The following is a 20,189-nucleotide window of genomic DNA, read 5'->3' as shown; positions in this document are numbered from 1 at the left end:
GAGGAAACAAAAAACACCCAACCAGAAGAGCAAAAAGAAAAAAGAATCCAGAAATATGAAAATAGTATAAGGAGCCTCTGGGACAACTTCAAGAGGCCCAACATTCGTATTATTGGGGTTTCAGAAGGGGAAGAAAGACACCAAGGAATTGAAAACCTATTTGAAAAAGTAATTACAGAAAACTTCCCCTACCTGGGGAAAGAAATAGACTTACAAGTCCAGGAAGCACAGAGGGTCCCAAAGAAGAGGTACCCAAAGAGGCCCACAACAAGACACATCATAATTAAAATGCCAAAGGTTAAGGACAAAGAGAGAATCTTAAAAGCAGCAAGAGAAAAGCACTTAGTTACCTACAAGGGAGCACCATTCGACTGTCAGCTGATTTCTCAACAGAAACCTTGCAGGCCAGAAGGGAGTGGCAAGAAATATTCAAAGTGATGAAAAACATGGAACTACAACCAAGACTGCTCTACCCAGCAAAGCTATCATTTAGAACTGAAGGTCAGATAAAGAGCTTCACAGACAAGGCAAAGCTGAAGGAGTTCATCACCACCAAACCAGCACTACAGGAAATGTTGAAAGGTCTTCTTTAAGAAGAAGCCAATGAACAAAAGAATCTGATGAACTAAATAGATCCAGGGACATTGACGCATGCAACAGACGATCATATTTCAGAGGAAAGAGGGAAGGGGGTGGAGGGTGGGAAGAGATTAACCAAAGAAGTTATATGCATAACCCATGGACACAGTTAATAACGGGGTGAAGGCCTGGGAAGGGGGTGGGAGGGAAGTGGAGGGGATCAATTGGGGGGGAAAATGGGATACCTGTAATACTCTCAACAATAAAGATAAATTTAAAAAGAAAAAGAAAAAAAACAAAAAGAACCTTGGTTAAAATAAAAGCCTAGGTGCTTGTGGTGCCTACTATAGTGCTTTAGAGGAGACAGTAGTAAACAATCTACTGAATCCTTTGCTTTGCAGGCTTTATCTAGAGTGACCAATATCTCATTAAACTGGCATTAATTAGAGTGTTGTATTAGTGCAGCTTTAGGACTATGCATAAAATGTGTAGAATGAATTTGGGGTGCTAGAGAGTTATCAAATATAATTGAGCTGTTCCATTTCAGACAATTTCCAATCAGTGTAACCATTTAAAAATATCTAAGGAAGCCCTGCTGGCGTGGCTCAGGAGTTGAGCACTGACCTATGATCCAAGAGATACGGGTTTGATTGCTGGTCAGGGCACATGCTCCAGTTTCGGGCTCAATCCCCAGTGGAAGGGGGTGGTGTGCAGAAGGCAGCCAATCAAATGACTCAACATTGATGTTTTTCTCTCCCCCTCCTTCCTCTCTGAAGTCAGTAAAGACATTATTTTATATATATAAGGAAGAAAACATTTTTTTAAAGCTGAAATCCTGAAGGCTCTGCCTAAAAGTTAACTTTAGAGGTAAACCAGCTGGGGGAGTAAGTAACCCATTTATAGACTGAAGCCTCTGTTTACTTCAAAACGATGTTCTACATTCTCTGGCGTCTTAACAAAATATTTTCTCTGTAAATACACCTCATTTTCATTCTAGTTAGGAGTGATGGATCTCAGGATGGCAAATATTTGAAAAATGAAAAAAACTGGATAGCCCATAATCCAGATAGTTCATGGGGCTCTGAACAACCTCAAGTGCAGACATCCAAGCCAGTCATTATATTGCTGTGTTATTTGTTTAACTGAAATTTGCTTTTTGTCTGTACCCTTGAGATTGAATAAAATTTCATGAGACTCTCTGTTAGATAAGCAGTAACTGTTGCGTTGGTTGTTATATGCTAATAATCCTTAAGTGCTTGAGTTGCTTAAGGCTGAGTCCTTGTAATACCATCAAAGGGCCTGTACCTCCAGAAATTTTTTTCTTCAGTTTTGCTTGTTTGGCTCACATGTACTTCAAACACATAACCAAACATGTACATGTTCAGAAAATGCCAGTGTTTCACTTCATAAAATAGTAATGCCATCTATCTTCCCAGAAAGGGATCTTTCCTTTTCAGCCCTCACAGGTAATAGATCAAGTCCTGCTCATACCAGTTCCAAAATAACTTCTCCATTACCACTACCCTAATTCAGGCCACCAGGATCAGCTAGGGTAGTCTTAAATGCAAGGGTTAACACAACGGAATACCAGTATTAATGACATACATACACCCACTAGGCACTGTGGTCCAGTTACTAGAAAGCTTTATTTAAAAAAAAAAACAGTTCGGCTGGTGTTGCTCAGGGGTTGAGTGTCGACCTATCAAACAGGAAGTCACCGTTCGATTCCAGTCAGGGCACACACGTGCCTGGCTTTTGGGCTCCATCCCCAGTTGGGGGCATGCAGGAGGCAGCTGATCAGGGATTCTCATCATTGCTGTTTATATCCCTTCCTCTCTAAAATATATTTTAAATTTTTTTGTTTTTAAAAGAAAAGGGCTGGGACAGGGCCCTATGGTGAAATTCCTGCTTGATCACTTAAAAAATATATAATACATATATGTATATATATATATACACACATACATTTACAAGAAAATAAAATACAGTGAGCCCTCATTGATCCATCACCCAGTTTCAATTGTTATCTCATGGCCTCCCTCCAACTCCTGGGGTTTTTGAAGCAAAACCAAGATATCTTAACTTCTAGGAACCTCTCTCTGTGACTGTGGAAAAGGAGGCAATTCTCTTCTATTGGAACCAGGGGCTACAGGCAACCATTCTTTGCCAGGTGGAAGCTTTAGGGACTTCCTATCTCATGCAAAACAAAATCTACAGTGATCTGCAAAGCCCTTCATGATCTCAACCGTGGCTGTTTCTAACCTCATCTAAGTCTCCAACACCAATTCAGCTTCAACCACCCTGGGTCTTGCTGTTCACTGAATAGGCTGACTTTTGTCTGGGACAGTTTCCTCTCTGCCTGTACAGTTTTTCCTGGGTTATCTACATGCATCTGTCCCTAAGAACTCTGCTCCAAAAACGTCATCCATTCAAAAAATATTTACTGAGTACCTTCTATCTACCTGGCATTGTTATTACTCTTGGTAAACGCAGGGAACAAAACATCTGTCAGAGAACTTACCTTTCAGAGTTGCATAAAAATAAGTTCCTATAGAAAAAATGCAAAGGGGCATATGCATAGTGTTGGCAACAGCTTGTGGCAAATTTAGTCAGGAAAGGCCTTGCTGAAGTGAACAAAACCTGGGAAATGTATATTATCAAGAACTACACTTGGTACAGGAATAAGGCCAGTAAGGCTGTAGCACTGCATTAGAGAAAGCTGTAAGTGTCAGAAAGATGGAGTGGCACAGCAGATACTACCAAGGTGGTTGTAAGGACTTTGGTTAAACTGATAGACCTTTGGAGGCTTTTGAGATGAGTGATACGGAGTATACAGGCTCGCTCTGGCTTGTTAATAGTCGGGGTAGTTGGGTGGGTTCCATTGATGGTCTAAATTCTTTACCGTTGCCTTTGTCCACACCTTTTGCTATGTAACCTTGTAATGCCCTCCCATGTAGATTCTGGGGCTCTGAATTACTCCAACCAATGGGATTTTAGCAAATTGGCTCCAGAACACCCCCATTCCTGAGGCAGGATAAGCCTCAAAGCCTGAACTGCCTCTTAACTCTAATAGGCCCGTAAGGTTTGTGTCATCCAATCGAACACATTTTCCTTCCAGTCACGCATGTAGCCAATTCTCTTTTGACTTTCTTAGGCTAGGAATTAGTACAACTGAATATCCCTGTCAGCATCTTCAATGGTAAAATCTACACATGTCAAAATTTAGGGTTATAATGAATTTGTGGCTCTTAAGAAAAATTCAGAGAAATCCTCTGCACAGGGAACTTTGGTGTAACTTTAACTTCATTAGTTTTATGACTAATTAGGAAATGCCATGACGATTTTGCTCATTGTTGGCTTGAGGACTAAAGGGTCCTGGGTTTGATTCCAGCCAAGGGCAGGTACCTTGGTTGCAGGCTCCATCCCTGGCCCCAGTAGGGGTGTGTGCAGGAGGCAACCAATTGATACGTCTCTCAATCAGTGTTTCTCCCTTCCACTCTCTCTGAAAAGCAATGGAAAAAAATATCCTCAGGTGAGGAAACAAGTAATATAGGCAAAAGCACGAAGATTTAGTGACATTCCAAGGTCATGCAGCTTAAGGGCTAGATTTGAATTTAGGCAATCTGGCTCTGGAGTTGGGATCCTTACCTTGGCAACGAGGAATTTATAGTATGATCTACACATCTGCTTAAAACCTCTTGGCCTTTATTGTATTTTTAAATTTCTAATAAAACCCTAACAGCTAGACATTCAAGTACAAGAAAATTCATCTAGACAGACCTTACATCCTTTACAAAAATTAACTCAAAATGGATTAGGCTTAAATGTAAAACACAAAACCAACCACCAGAACAGAAAACCTAGATGATTCTGGGTATGGTGACTTTTATAGGTACCACCACCAAAGGCATTATTTACGAAAGATAAACTTCCAAAAAATTAACTTCAGCCCTAGCTCAGTTGGTTAGAGGGTCATCCCTATCTTCCCCCGCTTTCTCTATCAATGAAAAACTTAAAAAAATTATTTCTGCTCTGCAGAAAACAGAATACACGCCACAGACTGGGAGAAAATATTCACAAAAGGAACACCTGATAAAGGACTGTTACCCAATATATACAAAGAATTTGTGTAAGTCAACAGTAGGAAAACCACCTAATGAAGACAGTCTAAGGGGAGAGAGGTCAGTGCCCCTGACTAGTCAGGTATTGCATGTTTTAAAAATTCTTGCGGCACGTAGACTGAAAAATGTTTTTAGTGAAAGCCCATCTGAAAAGGACATGTACAATGATTCCAACTACGACATTTTGGAAAAGGCAAAACTAGAGACAGTAAAAAAAAAATCAGTAGTTACCAGAGGTTGAGGGTGGGAAGGAGGGATGAGTACACTTTTAGAACAGTGAAAATATAGCCTATGATGATGGATATGTCATCATACATTATTCCAAACTAATGTACAACAGCAAAAACAAACCTGAAAGCAATCTATAGGCTTTGGTAGGTTCATCAATTACCACCTCTGGTGATGGGTGCCGATAATGGGGGAATACTATACAATGTGAGGGGTGGTGCAGGAGGTGTATCAGAAATCTCTCTGTACGTTCTCAATTTTGCTGTGAACCTAAACTACTAAAAGTCTTAATTAAAACCATGGACAAAAACTTGACTTACAGTGACTTGTTAATTCAGACTTGGCTGTAAAAGATTTTAGAAGCGTCTCTGATGTCCTGAAGGGAGCATAGGACCTTAAGCTGTTTGCAGAATCCCATTTAGGAGGAGACAGGAAAGCAGCAGTATTAAATATGAACAGGAACAAAGGGAGAACAAATCTTCCTGGTTTATCTCTAGTTCTTTATATCCTGTAATTTGTTTTACTTTGTTACTGAATTTATTGGGATGATATTGGTTAAGAAAATTATATAGGTTTTAGGTGTACAACTCTATCACACATCATCTGTGTACTGTATGGCTGTTCATCATCCCATGCAATTTGGTTTAGTGAAGGAAGGCATTAAATCCCAATGCTGGCAATCACTAAAATGAAAACAGTAAAACTAAATATTCCCAAAGACTTAGGAAAAGCTCCAACAGAAGAAACATGTCCATTCTTTAAAGTGCCAAGAAATAGAAAAATGGTGCTAAAAACAAATTGTACAGATTCATATAAATTTCATAAAAACAAAATTTATTATGAATAAATCATTTTATACAGAAATCATTGAAAAAAATCATTATTTAGCTATAGACTTAAATCAAATTATCCAAACAAAATAAACATGGCAATACAAAAATTTAAGAAATTTACAAAAGCTGTACAAAATAACTTAATTAGACTGATACAGTCTATAAAATTTCTTCTCTCACTGTACAATTAGAGATCTATGCACTTTTTTTTAAGGGATGAAAGAAAGGATGTTTTAAGGCTTCTTTGAGTGTAATCCTTTTAGTTGGATCATACTCCAACATTTTCTGAATGAGGTCAAAGAGAAGCTCATGTTCAGCATCCTGAGAAAGCATAAATTCCTGAAAGGAAAAGAAAGACAGTCAACAGCTTTTTCTACCACCACTTACTATACTTTTATTTCTCCACCATAAAGAGACTTCACTCTAGGATCATTTAAGCAATGACCCAGGCTTACCTTCAGAGGCTTACAACGCCTTGACACATATCTGCCAGCAGAGCTGTGTTCATCCCAGTCCAATCGATCATGATGGAAATATTTACGTTTCCTAAGAGTAAGTCAATATCCATATTTATATTAACAATGAGAACTTAAACATCTACCAAGAGTGACTGGTTTAATCAATTACTATGCTTTACAGATAAGACTAATGTCTTTCCAGAGATTTTAAAAGGCAGCCTAGAGGTAAGTAATTACCTTGCTAGGAAGCCAGTAACTACGTGAAAAAGCATCAGTCCGACTTCAGTTTTATAGTTCTCATCAGGACAAGAGATCAAGTGGTACTAAGGATAGCATTTACTCTCAAAACATACCTGGTTTTCTGGATCATGTGTTTTGGTAAAGGTCCAAGAATCCTTTCCATCATTGCTAAGTGCTCCTTACTATCATGCGTCTAAAATAATAAAAAGAAGCTGTTAACTACCTGAGCTTACACATTGTGCTTTCTCATTTAACATAGCTGCTACATTTCCAATCCTTGCATGATTTAGACACAAGGAAGGCGATTACTAAAAAAAGGCCTAGTTTCAGAAGTTACAGCTAACAACAAAAACTATTTAAGGCTTCCAGAGTAAGATCACCAAAGATTTCCCTAATTCAACAAGTTTAATTGTTTCTAATATAAAGTATTTTAAATAAAATAATAAATCATAAAATGCCCAACATTAGTATTACATAATTTTTATTTGTATTTATATTTATTTATATTAACAGTCTATGATGGTGGGGGGGAAGCTACCTAAATAAATGTTTATGAGTTAGTGGTTCATTCACATAAACAGGCACTTTTCTTGTGCAAAGCACTTACTGGAAATACTGTAAACCCAAGGTAGTATTCAATAAGAATACATCCTATACTCCAGACATCACATGGTTGGGACCATCCTAAGGCTGCAAAACAAAACAAAAACTGTTAGGGAAAAAAAAATCCTCAATGTTTCTTAAAAACATTTAAAATAATGTGTATCATTTGATGTTTGAGCTAGATTCTAAAGAAATCACTTAACCCAAAGTCCTTAATGTGGTTTATGACACTAATTCCTTAAAAGGGAAAAAGATGAAGTCTCACAAAAATAAAACCTAGAACTATAAGTAAATTTTAAAATTTACAACTGTAAGTAAAATTTTAAAAATCAGCTTCAATAAAGAAAAAGGTTCCCAAAGGAATTAAGAAATACTTACCTAAAATAACTTCAGGTGCCCTATAATGTCTTGTAGATACCAATGTACTGTGATGTTCATCATCATATGTTGCACTTCCAAAGTCTACAACTTTAATATCTGGATTTATTAAGGTACGTTCATCACGTTTCTAAAAGCCATAAATATGATGGTTAAGAAGGCATAATATTAAGAAGGCATAAAATATTAATTTAAAGCCATGAAGATGACACACTGAAGACTTACCATTTTGGGATTATATGCCTCTGTGTAGTCAGATTGCACAAATAAGATGTTTTCAGGCTTTAAGTCTGTGTGAGTCAACTTATTACTGTGCAAAACTGAGAATGAAACAAAAAGTTGCTGTAACCTACAAATCAAAGCCCCAAACCCCTACCAAACAAAAGCAAAAACACACCTCCTCTCATGTCTTTCCCACAAGCCTGAAGTAGTAGTCAACATTCAATAGTCTGCTAGAAAACCACCAGGGACTGAAAACCACTACCCTCCTTAAAAAATTAGCCCACAGACAGCTAATTCTTTAAAAAAAAAAAAATGAAGAGTTGCCCAGCCGGCATGGCTAAGTGGTTGAGCTCCAACCTACGATCCAGGAGATTCTGGTTCAATTCTCGGCCAGGGTACATGCCCGGGCTGTGTGCTCAATCCCCAGTGGAAGGCGTGCAAGAGGCCACCGATCAGTGACACTCTCATCATTGATGTTTCACTCTCTCTCCCCCCGCCCTTCTGTCTCTGAAATCAATGAAGATACATTAAAAAATAAAATAAATGAAGAATACTTTCACTGAATGAAATGCAGTTAAACTGACCAACTTTTACAATGAAGTGATCACCCTGGTAAGTCTGGTACCCATCTGACACCATATAAAATTATTACAATATTATTGATTATATTCTCTATGCTGTACTTTACATCCCTGTGACTTTTTTTTTTTAACTGCCAATTTCTACCTTTTAAGATCCCACCAAGATCCAAATCAGACTGACATTAAATTAGTCTCAAGCTCAAGTTTCTGGAGGATATGCCAAATACTTACAATTCACAGACTTGCATATCTGATATGCCATCTTCCTGATATGATCCAGTCGAAATGGCAGAAAACCATTTTCCTTAATAAAATCATAAGTACTAAGTCCTAGTAGTTCAAATACAATGCAAATGTGACCACGATGCTCAAACCACTCCAACATCTGGACACAGCGGCTAAAACATGTGAAAAATAACTTAGTACAGCTTCTTACAATCTTCTGAAAATTTACCTGGGGCCATTTTCTAAGTTCTACTTTGATACTTACAATGTACTGTTGGGGTCTGTTGTATTTAAGTGTTCCAGAACTTGTATTTCTGAGCGAGCAGCTTCACAGTATCTATCCACATTTTTAACTATTTTTACTGCTACATGTCTACCTCCCCTGTTAGAGAGAAAGTTCAAGTTATAAAAATAACAGATCTTTGGTTATATGTAAGTACTCTCTTCTAACTGCAACTCAATGTAAGCAACTAGAATGACCTTTGGGCATATGGTAAGGTCAGCAATACAAATTATTTTTTGATCCTTCAATTAAACTATGTATCAACAGTAATTTAACAAAGTATTAGATATTACTACCTCAATTTGCATGCCAACTGAGAATTAAAACTAATGTACATAAAGCAATTGCTTCCTATAGTGCCTGTCACTGGCAAGTATTCTCTCAAATCTTCTTTTGGTCCAGGTTAGCAGAAAACTTGCACTCTGAGGAGGCATGGATCCCATCTTAGGTCAGCATCTTACTAACCAATAGTAGGAAGCCTCTTTTAACAAACTACTTAGAAAAGCTTTGCCATTCCAAAGGAAAAATTGTCAAACAGGGAACCAAAAAAGAGGGCAACAGAAAAATTTCTTATGCTATCTTAAAAAATTCCTACCAGTAGTTTGATGGGCAAAGATAATTAAACTTGTAATACCAATCCGGCAAAGTCTCAGCCCTGACAGTGCTATCAGGTTAAATTACGGCACTTTCTAAAACTACAAGGTCCCTAGAAAATTACTCTAAAGGCTGCTTCAATAGGTACGGGATAATTAAGCAAAGCTCCAAAGACTCCTAATATATAAATCAGGGCTGAGAACCACTGTCTAGAAGAGGGAAAGAAAAAAAAAAGATGGCCACAGCTGTGCCTAGTGAGGAAAAAATCCTATTTTCTGAAAAAAAATCTGTTTTCAGCTTAAAACTGAAAGTAGAAGCTGCATATACTACTAATTACTACAGCTTAAAAATACAAACAGCTAGTATCTTTTACTGGGTGGGACTTTCCTAAATACAAATAAAAAACTCAAGCTAAAAGGGTAAAGATACATCTAACTCATGGTCAGGACAGACCATATTCTAAAGCTAAATATGTTTTCTTTTCTAAAATGTTTCTATTGATTTTTATTTTGGGGGGGGGGGGAAACAGCATTGATGGGAGAGAGAAACATTGATCAGCAGCCTCCTGCATGCCCCCTACTGGGGGCTGAGCAGCAACCTGGGCATATGCCCTGACTGGAATCGACCCAGTGACCTCTTGGTGCACAGGACAATACTCAACTGAGCCACACTGGCCAGGGCTACATATGTTTTCTATACTGTTGTGATCACTCCTAGTACAATCCCAGGATAGGAAACTTACGCTTTACGATCGATGCACTCCACGACTTTTCCAAAAGCTCCTTCACCTAAAGTATCAACAATTTCATCTAAAAGAGAAAAATTAATCTCAGTCACACCAAGAAGTGAAAATACTTTGCTTATCATAATAAATGCTATAAATGCAGATTATTCTAGTTGATGCTATAAATTCCCTTATCACTATTTTATTGGTCAACACTGTCAAAAAACATGTAACTATTTTTAGGTCTAATTTCAGTCTTAAAGCTAATTTCATTTAATTTGATTTACTGTTTTGGAAGTTCTACATAGCAAACATTAAATTTCTAAAGAAAGCAAAAATATAATTCCCCCCACCACCAAAAGAAATGGAAAGAAACAAAACAAAACAAAAACAGAGAAAGAAAAGATTTCCAAATCCCTGAAATCTTAATCTATAGATAATAGATGTTATCTGAAAAGTTAATAAGTGTTGAAAAATATTCTATACATCTTGCACTTAGTACGTCTCCACTCTGACAGATCAGGTGACCCTCCTCATCATCCTCTACACTCCTGGATCTTTTCCTTCGGTGACTCTTCTGGAAACGTCAAGTGGGCGGCACCAAGATCATCCAGCCAATCAATATACCCGAGTGAATTCAGGGCAGAATACGAAATTCATTCAGCGGGGAGATATTCAGGCATTCAGATACACGCCAGGCCACAAACGGTTGGCAGGAGCAATTTCAAATTCAGTCCCCAGAAATTCACAGGGCACATAGTTTATGTTAACAGGAGAAAAACATGGCAAGGAACAGATTTTCAGATAAGATACTCAAAGTGGCAAGGCAATAAAACATAACACAATTGTTTTCTTTAAAAAAAAAATGCTTAGTTGTAGCATTCACTGAAATATAATTTTAAGTTTCTAGTGTCCCAATTTACTGCTGCAAAATTGTAGGATGTAATATTTACTTGTAAAAGTAGACTGTGGCCAAATTAAGATTTCCTAACTAATCTAAGAAAACAAAGTTTTAAGACAGTAAATAAAATTAAAGTCCTAATTTTGGGGAGGAAAAAATGATTTGGCATACAAGAATAACACGACGATATTTTAAATGCCTTCTGAGCTGATCTCCAAATTAATACACATCCCATAATTTCATATCTGTTAAGTGGTTTGCTTAGTGAAAAAAAGTATTAGAGAGAATGCTTTGCTAGAACAAAGATACATCTAATCCTCAATCATACAAAAATAAAAGGCCTAGTCTATCTTTGTGGTAAGATTTCAATTTATCAAAACAAATCAGATTTCTTGAAGTACCATGAAAAATCTGTCACACTATCTTGTAATCATTTCTATGAACCTAAATTAAATCCCCTCCACTATTTCACTGAAATGACAGTTGCCAGCTAGTAGTAAAATCTATTATGTAATTAAGTATATACTGTACTCAGGGAATTTCCTATCCAATGCACAAACAGAAAGAATCCTGTAAGTTAAAATTGAGATGACTTCATCTTAAACAGAACTTTCTCAAATGATCAAACACAAATTAAAGTTTCCTGTTCAACACGGGAAATAAAACTTCCAAAATGTTTTAAAAGAGCTCATACCCCATGTGAACGATGATGTGTAGTGCTGTGGTGAATCCTGTGTTTGCTTTTATAACTACTTCTTCCACTTCTACCAGAGGACTTGCTACTATGGTTCTGATATCTGCTTTCATGGTCCCTATGACGATGTCCAGATTCACACCCTTGACTGTAGTCATTTCTATATTCATCAATGTAGCGTCGACTATAATAGTCTCTCTCATTTATGGATCTGCTTTCCAAATAATGGCTAGAAAAAATTTAAGAAAACAACACTTTTCCAATGCTTTATGCTAATACCAAGTATCTTCCAATTCTCAGTAAATCTCTTAAGGTAACTCTTAGATTGTTTTCCCCACCAACCAAAAAAACCCACACAATTTTACAAACATTACAAGCCATCATTGGAAACAGAAAGGAATGGTAATCAACGTTACTTATTTTAAGTGACATTAGTTTTAATTATGAAAATGGATCCGCCCCCCCCCCTTTATCGAGACAACCGACAGATAACACTGTAGTGAAAATGTATTTATGTATGTATATGTAATACCCCCCTTACCTATCAGATGTTTTAGAGTGATCGTATTTGCAGTGCTTGTTCTCCCGGGCACTGCTATGTGATCTCTTCCTCCTCTTATGACTGCTGCTGCTCCTCCATTTTCCACACTCCCAATCTTTTTCCTCCCAATCAGGACAGTAAGTTCTCTTCGAGTGTCTCATCTACACAAAAGAAAAGTTTTCCCCAGTTTTAAAGGATCCCACGTCAACAATGAACAGTTTAATAAAATTCTTCTTTGCAAATTCACTCTAGTTAGAACATTATCAATTTTGGCAAAATCGTATTTTCCTGCCTGCGGAAATTTAATATAGGTTCACATATGAAATTCTCCCCATTTAAACGTGCATCAAAAGCTAGCCTCCAACTCACAAGGAACCACAAATGTTCTCAGCAACAGAACCATCGTTACTGAAAATTTTTGTAAAGGGGTAAAGTCAATCATACTACTAAGGCCTTAAGTCAACGATGGCATCAGAAAGCAAAACGAGGAGAGAGTAACCAAATAATTTAGATGCATATATGCACAACCCAAGGACACGGACAATGGTGTGGAGAGGGACTGGGGAGAGGGATGTGACGGGGTGGAACGGGTCATTGGGGAGAAAAAGGGACATCTGTAATATTTTAAACAAAAATTTTAAAAAACACACAAAAAAAACCCCGACAAAACACCGTCTTTTGAGTGCCACTCCCCAGCACGTACGACAATGTAACAAAGCCTAGGTCGTCCTCAGAACAGTCTTACGCAATCAAGTTAGGAGAGAAGAAAGCCATCTTCCTTTCAGAAATGTTTCGAAGAAAAATCTCCAACAACTTGACTCCTCGTCTCTACACTCAATCAAAACGCTCCAAATGAAGCACAGAAATTCAACACGAGAAATGCCTAATCACACACGCCTTCAAATACTATACTATATCTCTCTTTTCTCGGGTTCCCCGAAGACACTGAGAAGACAGACCCTGGCGATTTCCACACCAGTCCTATAAGAATCAACTAGACGTTAAATGATATCAAGTTATAGCAGGTCAATGCGTTCTTTGTCTCAGTTTGCTACGAACACAGTTCCTCCAGAAACGTAATTTACGCAGAACCCAAGTAAACAACCCCCGCAACAGGCAGCTTCGCCGCCTCCGCCCCGCCGCCATCTTACAGCTCGGCGAGGCGGCCACTGCAGACAAGATGGCGCCAGCGCCCGTCCGGGCTCGCCCCCGCCCCGAGAAAAGCAAGCGTTCGCGCAGCACTCTCCGCTCGCAACTCACTGTCACTACCCTCAGTCAGTGGCTGGGGCGTCGAGGTTCAAGCAGAAACTCGCAGCGACTGGCTCGACAGAGCTGGAGTGGGGCGAAGGGAAAAAAGATCCCCGTGCAGGACTGCGGGCAGCGGCCGACAAGCCTGGCTAGGGGGGCATCACCAGGCGCTCCCGAGGCACACAAAAAAGGCCCCGACACCTAGCCCGCTTCCTCCTGCGTCTTACCGTCCTGGCCAGAGAGTTCAAGCCGAAGGCGACAAAGCTTGTAACGCGACAACGGAGAAGGCGCAGCTGACAGCGGCTGGCTGCGATGGGCTCCGAAAACAAAATGGAGCTGACAGTCCTCTGCGTCAGGACTCTTCTCGAAAACAGTGGTGACGTTGCGAGGCCGACTCCGCCCCGGGGCGGGGCCTTTGCCCTGCAGGGGGCGGGGCGGCGCGCGGTGGCCGCCGTGTGCGCAGGCGCCGGGCCCGGACGGGCGTTGCTGAAGGTGAGGGCCTGAAGCTGCACACGGCGGCCATGTTGGCCAGGGTCCGGTTCGGGTCATGGGGCAACGGCGCAGTTATTGGAAGAGTCTCGTCTGTGCTCTTTAAAAATTGTATTTGTGAACGCTGGAAACAAGGAAAAGTACGTTCTTTAGCGTACATTATGTATGGCCTGCGTGTTTGGGAGTATGTTCCCAGTTAATTTTAAGTCAATCCCCACTATCTCAGTGACTATTTGTAAGCAGTGCCTTTACAGAGGCAGAAAGGTTCAGTGCGGTCATTAGGGTGGGCCCTAATCCAATATGACTGGTGTCTGCCTTTATAAAGAGGTTAGGACACAGGCACAAACGGGAAAGACCATGTGAAGACAGAAGTTGGTCACGTTCAAGCCGAGAGGCTTGGAGTAAACAACCCTACCCACACCTCCATCTCCCAATTTCTGACAGTCTGGACCCAGGGTTGGCCAACTTTTTCTTAAAGGGCCATATAAGTCTCAGGTTTATAGGCCATTTGGTCTCTGTCACTACCAGTCAATAGTGCTGTTGAAGCACAAGCCAACCAGACTCAATACTAAATGAATGGGACTGACTTCCAAGAAGACGTTATTTACAAAATCAGGTGGCCAACTATGTTTTGCCAACCTCTTATTTAGATGGGGAACCATATTCTTGTCCTTTTAAAGAGAATTTTGGATGATTAACATTATAGTCTTCTTCATAGTTCATTAACACATGGAGCTAACCAGTCAACTCAGGGTGAGTGGGCAGAAATCAATGTGCTGCATCTTGTCCTCAAGGTGGGCAGCCAGTATCCCTCCCTATCTGAACTCCTTATGGCTATGACTGAGCTGACTTTATAAGACTGAGGTCTAAGAACCAAAAAGTGACTCTACTGGCGCTACTTTAAAAAATGGCAGAGTTTAGAATAAAAATTGACGGGATGCCAGTCAGTGCTAAAAAATCCTGACAATCAGTAAAAGATTCTTAAAAGTGATCACAAAAAATTCAGTGACATGTTTGGAGAAGAATATCAGGTATAACAAGTGGCAAAACAAACTCTGGCCAAAAAGGGCCTTTAATACTAATTCTAGAAACCTAAATGATTAAAAGGCTGAAGCAAAATGCAAGAACATTAGTATAATTGGCACCTCAGTTTAGTGGAAGGCATAGATGGTAACGACAGGACTGCTACAAGCTAACTCCCGAACTGTAGTTAAGAACAAACCAAAACATTTAAATCAGCCATCTGCAAAAATGTTTGGTTTTAGGAACACCCAACATCTAATCAAGGTGATCTAAGCAGTAAGTGGAACATGGTTCTTGACAAAATCAATGGTAAGAGTCTGATAAATGGCCTGATTAGGTAAGAGCCCTCTGGTGGAGACAAATATATTAGGAGAGCAGCTTCCATTACTTAATACAGAATACTTACTATATGCCAGAAGCTTTATACACATTATTTCTTTTAATCCTCACAACAGTCTGAGGGAATATTATTTATGAATGAGGAAACTAAAGCTTGGAGATGTTAATTTGCCTAAAGTTAGTAGGAGACAGAGCTGTGATTCAAACACAGACCGAGCTCTACAAGTGGTGTTCTTAACCAACTAATTACTTTTTTCAAATGGATCATCTGTAGAACTTTATCTTGTAATATTTTAAAAGATATGCTTTAATGTTCCACGGGCAAATCAGTTGGGAAATTCTGAGTGTTTACTGGACTCTAGGATATCTCTGAGCCTTTATTATAAATCTAAAGACCAAAGAAAATAGCAAATACATTGGCTAGCCTCTATACCATCTCTTTATCTTGCCCTTCCTCTCTCTAGCTGCACAAAGTGAACAACTATGGAAAATAATACTTCCATGATGTAGTCTAGATATAGTAGGAGTTTATAATTAGGGTGCTCAAAAATGACTGATATGAGACTCAGCATTTAAAAATGAATGTTTCTATGTAACAAAAATTAAACATGTTTAGAAAATTAAACACATTGGATAATAGTTATAGAAAAGAATATGCTCAAGAATGGGAGTAAAAGCTATTTGGTTCCCTTTGGTACCACCAACTCAGGAGATCTTAGTTGTAAACAAGCAGGATGATGCAATCTCTGACATAATTAAAACTGGATAAACAACAATAGGTGTGTTTCTCAAATACTGTGCCAAGTATTTGTCCATGTCCATTATAGCTATTGAGCAAATGGGTTGGCATGAATAGTTATATCCTTAATGTGTACATCATTAAGAGGTCGGTATGTCTTCTCATTTACTGGTAACTTCTCCAATTCATCTAGAGTCTCCAGACCATCTATTACCCTGTAAGAGAAACAATATAATGAATGAACATTTTCTCAGATTGAAACACAATATCCAAATACACATAGCAATTATAATATCCTTAAGAGAAAAGGACCATGACTCATAGTTCTCTGAATTCCCTAGTTGAGTGTACAATAAAATACTGATTTGACTTTCTAACATAGATATGGGCCAAAATTCAGAAACAAAAATGCATTCTTATGCCTTTAGACAGTAATAACAATGGGTAGGAATATTCCCACCAAAGTATCTAAGCATTGTATTCTGCCCCATTTATACAGCATAGCTACAATGGGGCCAATATAATTAGTCAGAAGATTTCTTTGCTATAGGAAATATCCAGAGAAAGTATGTAAGGATGACACTATTATAAATACTGCCCTACTCTGAAGATCCATAAGTGAGTGGCCACTTTGCACTTGATTGTTTTTGTCCAGAAGCAAAAATTAAAAACACCATATTTAAACAAAGAGCAATAATAATAAAAATAGGAAAATAGAAGCCCTGGCCAGTGTGACTCAGTTGGTTGAAGTGTCGTCACATACACCAAAAGGTCGCAGGTTCGATTCCCAGTCAGGGCACATACCCAGGTTGAGGGTTAGATCCCTGGTCAGGGTGCATACAGGAGGCAACCGATCAATGTTTCTCTCTCACATCAATGTTTCTCTCTTTCTCCCTCTTCCTCCTCTCTCTCAAATCAGTAAAAACATTTGAAAAATAGGAAATGAAAAGATGAACAGTTAAGCCCACTTGCAGCAAGCTTACTTCATGTTTCCATTAAGAAAAAGAAATATTGAGAGCTATCCTTCAAATATGTTTTGAAGTTAGTTTAAAACATTTGCTAAGAAAAGGCAGCTTTTTAGATTATACCTCTTAGTACAACTCAAATTAATTCTCAAAATATATGTATAGAATGTATTTACATTTAATTTTGCAATTTCACTAAAATAGTACTGTAACCAAACCTTTTGATTTTACTCCCAAATGTATGACAATTAAGGTCTTTAAATTGTAAATTTTAAAGGTTTTCCCACTTCTGGGTCAGTAAGAGAAATAGAGGATATAGAAAACAGAGCTCAGGCACAAAAAGCAAGCAAACTGTGCTAAGTCAGTCCAGTCAAGTATCTGGGACATAGCCCCTTTGAGAACGAGTGGAAAGCTATATACCATCTTCCCAGAAAAATGTGTGTGCATATACCTGAAACACACAATTTCAAAAAGTTAATGGACTTAAAGGTTAAAGGATAAGAATCTTTGTTCTAGCCTAGCCGGCGTGGCTAAGTGGTTGAGCATCAACCTATGATCCAGGAGATCTAGGTTCAATTCCCCGTCAGGGCATATGCCTGGATTGCAGGCTTGATACCCAGAGGGGGGCATGCAGGAGGCAGCTGATCAATGACTCTCTCATCATTGATGTTTCTATCTCTCTCTTTCCCTGTTCCTTCCTCTCTCTGAAATCAATAAAATAAATTTAAAAATCTTTGTTCTAAATTTTACAGTTTTGTCACAAATCCAGTAAGATCTTGGTAATTACCCATCAATAATTATTAATGGTGGGTTAAGGGAGAAAGTAAAAGGAGGGGAACCTAGATTACCTACATACACACAAAGAATACTAGAGACTGTAATACTTCATTAATTATTAATAATCTAAATTAGACATGTATATGGAATGAAAAAGAAAGTTGTAGAGTCTTCTATTTTTAATTAGCCTAACTTGGCACTCAAATTATCAAATAAAACAAACTCTAGAACTGTGCCTTAGTTTATTGAGCAAAGTAAATACTTGCAGACAGACAAACTGACTTCCTATTGATTTACAAAAGCAGTCCCCAGGAATACTGTTTATAATGGATATTCTGGCAGAGACTACTAAACACCTCCCTAGCATCCAGTTTCCCCTTCTCCTTACTCACAGAAACCTCATTTCATTGAGAACAGTAATGCGTCTGGCTAAAAAACATTTCCTATCCTCCCTTGTAGGTAAGGGATAGCTACATTGCAAAGTTCTGGATCTTCTAGAAAAACTCTTCTAAAAAGGGGTAGACTTAGCTAGGCAGACCTTTTGCCCTTTCTTCTCTGTTCTGCCTGGAACACAGATGTTCTGGAACTGTGTTGCCCATACTATGACCACGTGGTGAGCTTAAGGATGGAAGCTAAAGATGGTTGAAGCTAAAGACAGAGGCACCGAGAACATTGGTGACATGATGGAACCACCATCCTAGTCCATCTTGTTTAAGCGACTATTTTTCAGATCTGCTGCAAAATGCTATTCTCAGTGAAAACAGACACATTACTATTAATTTGCACAATGAACCAGGAAAAAAGTATTAGCTTCTCTTTTATAAAATCAGGAAACTGAGGCTCAGAGAGGTTATAACTTCCCAAGGTCACCAGGCTGATAAATAGTAGACTTAAATTCCAGGTATGTTTAGCTCTCATACTGCATTTTCTTTTTTTCTTTTTAAAAATATATCTTTATTGACTTCAGCGAGAGGAAAGGAGGAGGAGAGAGAGAGAGAAACATCAACGATGAGAGAGTCATTGATTGGCTGCCTAGCCCGCAACCCGGGCATGTGCCCTGACCGGGAATCGAACCCCGATTTCCTGGATCCTAGGTTGATGCTCAACTGCTGAGCCACGCCCGGCCGGGCTCATACTGCATTTTCAATATTAGTTATGCTACTATCACAGCCACTTATATACATCCCTTTCAATGAAATTCCAAAGAAGAAAACCATAACCAGGAGACTCACTTTCCAAATACTGTGTACTTCATGTCCAAATGTGGCTGCTTGCCATAGGTGATGAAAAACTGTGATCCATTGGTGTTTGGGCCATTATTAGCCATAGATACAACACCTCTAACATTGTGCTGAAAAAAAACAGACCAAAGTATTAATTTATCTGTGTTTTTAAATAAATATTCCAAATACAGGACTAAAACAAGACATGCACTCTTTAACCTCCCAATATTTAAGGAACCAAGAAAACATATTAAATGATTAACAGCTTCTACTTGGGCAAACACAAATGTACAGTTGCTGTATTATCTGTATCTCTGAAAACATATATGTAAGTTGTTTATATATCAAATCATATCCTCCAATTTCATTTTCACTTTGGAGATGTACAGCTACAAACACTTTAAGCAATGCCAATGTATAACAGAAAGAATCCTTACATTTATATTAAGGAACAGTGTGCTGGTATGAAATGATCAGGCAGACAATAAAACCAAAATCCCCATAATCTCTTCACACATACACTGGACTCTGGCTAGTTTCTTTATCTGTAAAAGAAGGGAGTTTGGACTAGTTCTGGGGTTTATTCATAATTCAAATGCTGCCCAGCCGGGCATGGCTCAGTGGCTGAGCATCAGCCTAGGATGCAGAAGATCGCAGTTCAATTCCCAGTCAGGGCACATGCCTGGGCTGCGGGCTCGATACCCAGTTGGGGGCGTGCAGGAGGCAGCCAATCAAGGACTCTCTCATCATTGATGTTTCTATCTCTCTCTCCCCCTCTCCCTTCCTCTCTCTGAAATCAATAAAGATATATTTAAAAATAATAATAATAATTCAAATGCTCACAAAGGTCAGTAGATAATAAACTGATGAGTGGGCAGAACGTAAACTTTAGGGAATGGTGGAGTCTAGCTAAAGGAATAGTGTATCTCTTGCCTAATGGCATTAAACATTTTTTTAACCAACTGCCATAGAGAATGCATCTATGAGTCTTCTACCCATTGGCAGTCAGTTCATAACCTGAAGACTAGATGATCTAAGGAAGGTCTCTTCTAGGTCTAATATTCGTGATACTGTTTGTTATACAAGGGACTGTGTACAGGAATTAAAAGAACTTTACAGATAAGATTGAAGACGTGACAGCTCATGTTATAGGGAGGTGCCTGAGTATGAAATACACTATA

General features: G+C 38.7%; 2 protein-coding genes across 4 annotated transcripts in view; both read right to left on the bottom strand.

Moving 5' to 3' along the window:
• Positions 1-5,728: 5,728 nt before the first annotated feature.
• CLK1 (CDC like kinase 1) lies at positions 5,729-13,825 on the bottom strand. Its single transcript, XM_081141756.1, has 13 exons — positions 13,681-13,825; positions 12,206-12,366; positions 11,665-11,893; positions 10,556-10,646; positions 10,088-10,154; positions 8,734-8,850; positions 8,475-8,641; positions 7,666-7,760; positions 7,441-7,570; positions 7,067-7,149; positions 6,573-6,652; positions 6,217-6,307; positions 5,729-6,100 (listed from the first exon to the last, which is right to left on the bottom strand). Exons 2-13 carry the CDS (start codon positions 12,364-12,366, stop codon positions 5,957-5,959), a joined length of 1,455 nt encoding a protein of 484 aa, XP_080997882.1. The 5' UTR covers positions 13,681-13,825; the 3' UTR covers positions 5,729-5,956.
• Positions 13,826-15,290: 1,465 nt separating this feature from the next.
• The window catches only part of PPIL3 (peptidylprolyl isomerase like 3), a 12,241-nt gene continuing 7,342 nt past the window's right edge, over positions 15,291-20,189 (bottom strand). For all 3 annotated transcript variants that reach the window (XM_081141767.1, XM_081141769.1, XM_081141768.1), the window contains 2 exons: positions 19,018-19,136; positions 15,291-16,258 (listed from right to left, as the gene is read on the bottom strand). In XM_081141767.1, coding sequence (XP_080997893.1) covers positions 16,132-16,258; positions 19,018-19,136 — 246 coding nt within the window. In that variant the 3' untranslated portion in view covers positions 15,291-16,131. The remainder of the gene's footprint in view (positions 16,259-19,017; positions 19,137-20,189) is intronic.

Source organism: Miniopterus schreibersii, assembly GCF_964146895.1.
Source record: "Miniopterus schreibersii genome assembly, chromosome: 7".
Taxonomy (NCBI): domain Eukaryota; kingdom Metazoa; phylum Chordata; class Mammalia; order Chiroptera; family Miniopteridae; genus Miniopterus; species Miniopterus schreibersii.
Note: the sequence above shows the minus strand (reverse complement) of the source record. Positions and strands in the feature narration are given on the sequence as shown.